The following is a 7,772-nucleotide window of genomic DNA, read 5'->3' on the forward strand; positions in this document are numbered from 1 at the left end:
AAATTCCAGGTCCTCTAAGTAATAAACTCTTCTTTTCTTTAAAGTCTCCCAATAGTTATTGCTGAAGGGCAACTTGCTAAAGGGTAATAAGAACCAAAGTGTTGGTCCAGTTGTAAAATTGGTTTAGAAATAGGAGATGTCTGTGGGAAGATGATTGAGGCCCAGGTGAGTACCCCCAGGAATTTCTAGTGATTGCATTACTATCCATAGACTGAGATCAGCACAAAACAGTAATACATTACACTATGACCTTATCATGGCTGCGACATCACTATGCAATAGGAATTTTCGGCTCCATTATAATTCTCTGGGACCACAGATATATATGTGGTCTGTCATTGACTAAACCGTCATTGTGAGGGTCATGATAGTGCTGCTGGCAGAAATTACAAGGAGAGTATTCCACAGACACATGTACAGGAGGTTGTGGCATGGTAAGATTTATTCGGGTGGAAATAGAAGGCAGCCCCTGGGTTTCCAGTGTCCTATCTCTTCCATCACATTATGGAAAAAGTCCAATCTTGTCTTCATCGAGGCCAAAACAATGGCCTGTGTGGTCTGCCCAGGTGGCTGGTAAACCCACTTGATTGCTACAGAGACAGTGTTTGAATAAACAGGGCAAGCGTGTGTTACTGGGAGGAAAGGAGGAAGGGAGGAAGGAAGAAAGGGAAAGGGAGAGGGAGAGGGTGAGGGAGAGAGAGCGAGCTTTGTTAGCTGGGATTATATATTTTGGGTTTGGGAAGGATCAGGAGCTCCTTTCAAACTAACCAATCAATTTCCCAAGCTTTCATAGGTTTCTGATGGGTTCACCTCCTAACCAATCTATTAATTTCCTAGGCTAGACTGACAGGCCCCTATGATCGCCATCTTAGCTCCTATTGCACACGCCTCATAGAAGCACCTCCCCCTGGGCCATTTTGACCTCTTTTGTGTATGTGCTTCTTATCTCCCCCTGCTCTTCCCCCATCCCCTACCCCCTGCAACAATCAGACAGTCTGGTACCAGAGGGCAGGCTGCTCCCTGCACGGGGAGAGGGAGGGCTGTTAATCCCCTTGCAGGGCAGTGCTGCTCTCCCCTGGGTTAGAGAGTGTAAAGCTGTAGCTTCCTGGTTAAACAGGCTTATGCTCCCTAGTTGATTATATTTAATAATGTCTAATTCCATTTGCTCCTCTCCTTTATTAATATCTTGCTACCTACTCTAACAATAGTAGCATACACAGAATAGCATAGAATGTCATGTAATGGAATAATATGGCATAGTAATGTATAGTGTGGTATGGTGAAGTATAGTGTAGCATGGAATCACATAGAAGAATATATAATGGAACCATAAGTCCAATATTGCTACACCAACCCTATTTGAAACATATGTTATTTGTTCTAATACCTAGTTTCCAGAATCATCATGAGAAAAACAAGAGAGGTTAAGAAATAGATGGGAAATAATGGAGATAGGATTTGACTTCCCAACAGTTGGTGTCAAAAGCTGGAGCCAATTTTCTAGAGTATTAAATTAACATTTTTGTTTTTATTGTCTAAAAAATATCACTACTTTGCAGTATCCTTGGTGAACTCAGAAATCAATTGAGAAGAGTGCATGTATAACATGTTTTAAGTAAGCATGGGTTATGGGATGTCCTGCATTAAGCAGTTCAGATTCTTCAGAAATTAAAGTCCAATTTTTGTGTTTCTATGCACCTGGGTATTATCTGGGAGAGAAAAATAGATATAGGATTCCATCTTCTCTTTTCAGTTCATTTTGTACAATGCAGTAAATTAGGATTTATATTTATCTTCAGCTTCGTCTTTTGACTTTTTTGATAAAATTAGCTAGATATCTTAATAATAGCTGAAACCTAATTAATTCTAGAATTCTAGAATCATAACCCTGAATCATAAAGACCTTAGAGGTTATTTGGCAAGGTTAATACCCTTTCCATTGACAGGGAAAGAAAATACTGCTTGCATTACAGAATCATGCCAGCTGAAAATGTCCCTGAGGAAATGTAAATGAGAAATATTGGAATAATATACCATACCACAAAAAGGAACTTCCTTTTTTGTGAAGTCAGATTTGATATAGAAATAGGATTCACATCTGTGGAAACTCTTTTTGGTGAATTTCAATTAGAGATTTAAAAATCAAAACAAGCCCTGGGCGAGTGGCTCAGTTGGTTGGTATGTTGTTCCATACAGCATTGTGGGTTTGATTCCCCACATATCTAGGTTGCGGGTTTGATTCCCTGTTGAGGCACCTCTGGTAGACAACCGATTGATGTTTCTAATATCTGTGTTTCTCTCTCTCTCTCTCTCTCTCTCTCTCTCTCTCTCTCTCCTTTTTCTTCTTCCTCCTTCCCTTCCATTCTCTCTAAAATCAATAAAAATACCGTTGGTGAGGATTAAAAATAAATAAAAATAAAACCAAGATGTTTTATATGAAAGGAAGGGAGGAAGACATTTTCTCTCTTGGCAACTCCAGAAACATACTTGGCTAGCTAGCTGGGAGTATGGTATTTAGGTGATAGAAACCTTATGGCTCACCCCTGGATCTCAGGTCCCTGAGAAACTTTAAGCCACTGTTTATAGCCCTTTTTGCTGGTGATGGATCCAATATTTATTTTCCTCAGAATTGTGTCCTCCCCTCCCCAAATGTGAAGTTTTGTTTTCATTGATTCTGAGCCAAATACTCCAATATGTGCTGGTCTAAGGAGAAAATGTCCACATGTCCTGGTTTGCCCTGGACAATTCCAAGTTATGTTTGTTGTCCAGAAGTAATTAATAATAGTGGGCCTTCTTATGGCCAGTAAGTTACATTTTAAGTAATTTATTCAGATTCTAATCCAGATACATCTGTGACCATCAACTTTTGTCTCTTCCAGAGAATTTTGTGCATGGTCTTGTTTACCTGTGAGTGGGTGGGGATAGACTGAAAGGTCAATAGACCTTCACATTCTCGCTACACCTTTCCAGGAGGGCTTAAAAGTTTTCAGGCAGAAGTAACGGAAAATTGGGAGAGATGGTCAGACCTGATCTTTTCTAATATGCTCCCCTGAAACAAGGTCTATGCATGGGTGGTGAATGAAGAAGAAAACTTCCAGCGGAAAAGGAAACAGTATAGCTTACGCTGAAAGAGACACAAGGCTCATTTATATTTTCTTCCTCATTCACTTGTCAAATATTTAACGAGCATCTATCTGTATTAGGTCCTGGAAAGTAAGATGACATAGTCCTACTATGAAGGAATCCTGGTTTGGTGGCAGAGAAGATTAAGTACAGTAAATCATAGGAACTTGATAATACACCCTGAGGAACTGGGGACATGAGTGAGAAAGAGCTTTAGGGAAGGGGTTCCTTAAACTGCTACTTGAAAGATATGTATGAGTTAACCAGACTGGGGTTGAGGGGATGGGAAAGAACATTTCAGGTAGAGGGAAGAGGATTTGCAGAGGCACAGAGCTATGAAACAGTATATGTTGTATCTGTTAGCTTTTGCTGTGTAACAAACCATCCCCTAAATTAAACAATAACCATTATTTAACTTATACTTCTATGGGTAGCCTGGGGTTCTTTTTTTTCAGGGCAGTTTTGGTTGATATCTGGGCCTGGTCATGCATTTATAGGTGACTAATTTGATTTTTTTCTCCTCCATCTTCAAAGAATGCAACCTAGATTTGTCTGTAGCAATTGATATCTCCACTCCCACAAGGCAAGATCAGAAGAAGCTTCAAGGGTTGCTGCCAGAGCTGATGCAACAGTTGGCCTTGCTTCCTAACATCAGCTGTAGTCAGATCCACACAATGTTTCGCTACTTGGTTCCTGGCTCAAATGGCCAGCTCATCTTCGACTCAGGCTTCGAGAAGTACAGTGATGAGATCATTCAGAAGTTCTTGGCTCATCAGGCTGCCAAGAGCAACCGCATGGATGTGAATTTTTTGCAGTCCCTGGGAGATCATGCAATCCACCTCTCTTTTGCTAAAGTGAAGGTAATAAATGCTGAGAACTCATGTTATGGAACCATCAGGCAGGGTCAGGGGGATAAAACTTTTGTGACTGAGGCCAAGTAAATTGTGCTTCACTGGAGATCCTACAGAGAGGAAAACCATAGTCCTACCCAGTAAAGATCAACAAGAAATGTTGGTTCAGTCAACAAGTGTTTACTAAGCCCAAGAGGCTCTATGTTGAATAATGCCAGCAGGGACGAAAGGATAAAGTCCCTGCCCTCAAGTTGTCCACAGTTTAGTGATCCAAGGAATGTTCCATTCCAATGACTGTGAGCTCCTTATGGTCACTGATTAGCATGTAGAGTAGGGCCCATTAGTTTTCCCCTCAGCACCTAGAGCTGTCTGTAGTGATAGCTGATAGCTCTCTAGTGCAGCCCACCTCGTCCCTTCTTACTGTCCCAAAACTTTATAAGCACAAAGGTCCACAGAGATTGCAAGATGTCGTGTGACATTTATTAAGAAATGACATCTCCAATGGGGGAAAAAGGAGACTTATGTAATATTTTAAACAATAAAGAATTTAAATTAAAAAAAAAAGAAATGACATCTTCAAGTTTTAAAAGTTACATTTATTTGCCCGGACTGGTGTGGCTCAGTGGTAGAGCATTGGCCCCCGCACCAAAGGGTTTTGGGTTTGATTCCTGGTCAAGGGCAGGTATCTGGGTTGTAGTTTGTCCTGGGCCCAGTTGGGGTGTGTGTGGGAGACAACCAATCGATGTGTCTCTCTCACATCGATGTTTCTCTTTATCTCCCCTGCCCCTTCCTTTCACTCTCTTTAAAAATCAATGGAAAAAATATCCTCAAGTGAGGATTGAAAAAACCCCAAACATTGATTTTTTTTCCTTCAGTCATGCATCCAATGAATTTCTTGACTAGTATAACTTACTTTTTAAAATTAAAATTTTCTGTGAGTAAAGATAACACATTTTAAATGTAGAAAATGCAATCATACTTTTGGTATTTTTACATTGATAAAGATGAGTATTGTAAGATAATTTTTGGAAGGTATTTTTAAGTGAACACGTTAAGCTGGTCCAAATAATTATTTTTTTGGGGGGGGGGATAGGGAACTGGGGGGTGGGAAGTTGAAGTAAAAATGAATGCGTAATAAAATGAATAATGAATAGGTAAAAGGGAAGAGGGCGAAAGGCTGGATACAACCAGAAAAGCTAAACATATCCTTGCATTTTAAAAAAATGTGCAACTTATAGCATCCGTCTTTTCCATTCCCTCCCCACTTCCCTTTCTCCTTTCCCTCCCAACTTCTCCCATTCTGCCCTCACCCCTGCCCCCCAAACAACAGGTCCTGTTAGTGTTCACAGATGGACTGGATGATGATTTAGAGAGACTGAAGAAAACATCTGCGCTTCTCCGAGGCAAAGGTAAGTGCACGGGGTTGCCCTGCACGGACCTCATTCCTCTCACAGGGGCTGAGATACCCAGATTTCCAGATGGCACTGGACTCTATTAAGCCTACAGACTGTTAACCCAGGTGACAGGAGCTCAGTGCCCACCAGGCTGATACCCAGTCTCCCTCTTTGTATGAATCAGGGGGCTGTTCAGGGCTGAGAGACCCTGTGGCCCACATCCCCGACACTGACCCAGGGCCTCTCTTAGGCAGGACTGACTGGTTCCCAGCCTGGCATCTGCTTTTGAGGGTGGGGAGAGGGGTGAAGGCGCAACTCCCACTCCATGGTGAGTGGGTGCTGTTAGCTCCTTTAGGCTTTCGTAGGGGTCTATATGTGTCTTTCCCCTGAACTCTGGAATCAGCTTAAATCTGGGCCTCGCTCTTTCCACTGCCCTGCTTCCTTGTTCGCTGCCTAATTCTTTCTCCTTCTCCATCTCCAAGGGCTGCTTCTGGTTAATGTGGCATCTTTGTGAAGTTAGAAAAAGATGCTCAGTGCTCTGGGTGGGTGCCATCCTGTGCCTGGGCTCCTGGCTCGGTGAGTGGTGTGCTGGCTGCATTTCAGCGCCCACCAGCTCCCTCCGCTGCGTGTCCTTGGGCAGTGCCTTCTGTACAGCTGCGCATGGTTACCCTGGCCATCCCCAGCCTGTGCTATGTAAAGGCCTGAAGCAGCTCAGGGTGCACAGCCAGCAGCATGACGTGTTCAAGCTCCCTTTGTCCTTCTCCCTTCTCGGTGGAGTAGGTTCATCGTGTTCTGGGGAGGATGTTTTCCCTTGGTTAACAACGCGTTGGAATACGTTTTATGATAATTTGCTTCCAGCTAAATTTACCAAATGGATCGCTACTGGAAGTTTAAATTGTAACTTTTCTGGCAGAGATTTGGGAGTCTGTGACAAAAGACTGCAAACGTGGTCTATGTGCTGAAGCAGCAATTCCATTTCCAGGAACGTATTTTCAGGAATGATGAAGAGTGTGTGTGACAACTTTTAGCCACAAGATTGTGAAGCAGCTTGCTTTATTTATTTATTTATTTTCGCAATAGTCAAAAGCTGATGTGCGTGTGAATTTACTGTTCAAAATATTAACACTAATATTTGGTCTGAAATTCTAGAAGCAGTGATTTCTAGCCAAATGTGAAGTGTCCTTGTTCGTGTGTTCTCTGTTATGTGGACAAATCCAGATGACGTGTTAGTGACCGATTCAGTAAAATAGGCCAGGTTATGCTGCAATACCAAGCAACTTCCAGACCTCAGTGGCTTGCAGTAGCAAGAATGTATTCATTTGATGCCTCACGCCCATTCATATACGTGGCATGCTCTTCACTCAAGTACCCAGGCTGAAGGTAGGGTTTATTCCTGTGGCAGGAGAAAGGAAATGAGGGAAATTGCTCCCTATGCTTAACATTTCTCCCAGCGAGCGATACATATCACTTCTGTACACATTTAATTGGTCAGAGCAAGCCATATGGAAGATTCTAACTTTCAAGAGATACATGATATTTTCACAGGTAAGGAACTGAGGCTCAATGAGAGTTGATGACTTTCCCAAAGAAATAAAATTATATCATGTGCCCTTAAGGAGAGGACCCAGAATATTTGTGAATAGTTCCCATGACACCACAGTTTCTAAGAGTAAACCACAAATCTACATCAGGGATGGGTTTAAAAGGATGTAACCTAACACAATTATAAGTGGAAACCCTCTGAAATAAAAAGTAGGGACCCAAAGGGAATGATGAGAGTCCTTGTGGTGCCACCTAACTGCTTAACTTCCAGCTGGTGAGATTGAAAGTATCAGACCAATTCTTCGAGGAGGAATGCCATGAGTTAGTTTTGAATTTTAACAAAACTGGGAAGGGTGGGGTGATGGATGAATATCTGGGGCCGAGACAGAGGCAGACCATTCAAAAGACATGCAAGTAAGTTGCCCACCTGCTGGTATCTCGAAGGATTCTCTGGACTCCTCATTATTGGCCTGGAAGGTGTACATAAGTTGGAAGAGCTTCAGGAGCTAGAATTTGGCAGAGGATTCGCATATAATCAACCTCTGAGCATCACACTACCATCCCTCCCACGCATCTTACTGAAGCAACTTGTAAGTATTTTTTAAAAATACCATCCACAGGGTTTTACAAACCCTGAGGGAACTTTGTCTCTTTAGTGTGTAATGTGATGTAGGTTAATAGATTTTAAAAAATCCTGTGTGATATGGGTTCTGTCTTTCAGGACACAATTTTAGAAAGAATATGCTGCAATACGTATGCAAAGTGTTTTGGAGAAGATGGGCCCAGAGGTGACGTTGGGAGCCCTGGGAGGAAGGTGAGAATTTGCTGGGTGTGGAGGCGGGGCGGGGGGCGGGGAGGGGGG

The 7,772-nt window shown here is 42.4% G+C and overlaps 1 protein-coding gene across 1 annotated transcript in view; it reads left to right on the forward strand.

Moving 5' to 3' along the window:
- Positions 1-7,772, forward strand: part of LOC102761905 (collagen alpha-4(VI) chain) — a 102,221-nt gene that overhangs the window by 34,835 nt on the left and 59,614 nt on the right. The window contains exons 9-12 of the mRNA XM_015568067.1: positions 3,658-3,983; positions 5,305-5,383; positions 7,355-7,500; positions 7,632-7,724. Of these exons, the coding sequence (XP_015423553.1) occupies positions 3,658-3,983; positions 5,305-5,383; positions 7,355-7,500; positions 7,632-7,724 (644 nt within the window). The remainder of the gene's footprint in view (positions 1-3,657; positions 3,984-5,304; positions 5,384-7,354; positions 7,501-7,631; positions 7,725-7,772) is intronic.

This window comes from Myotis davidii, unplaced genomic scaffold (assembly GCF_000327345.1).
Source record: "Myotis davidii unplaced genomic scaffold, ASM32734v1 scaffold962, whole genome shotgun sequence".
Classification (NCBI taxonomy): Eukaryota; Metazoa; Chordata; class Mammalia; order Chiroptera; family Vespertilionidae; genus Myotis; species Myotis davidii.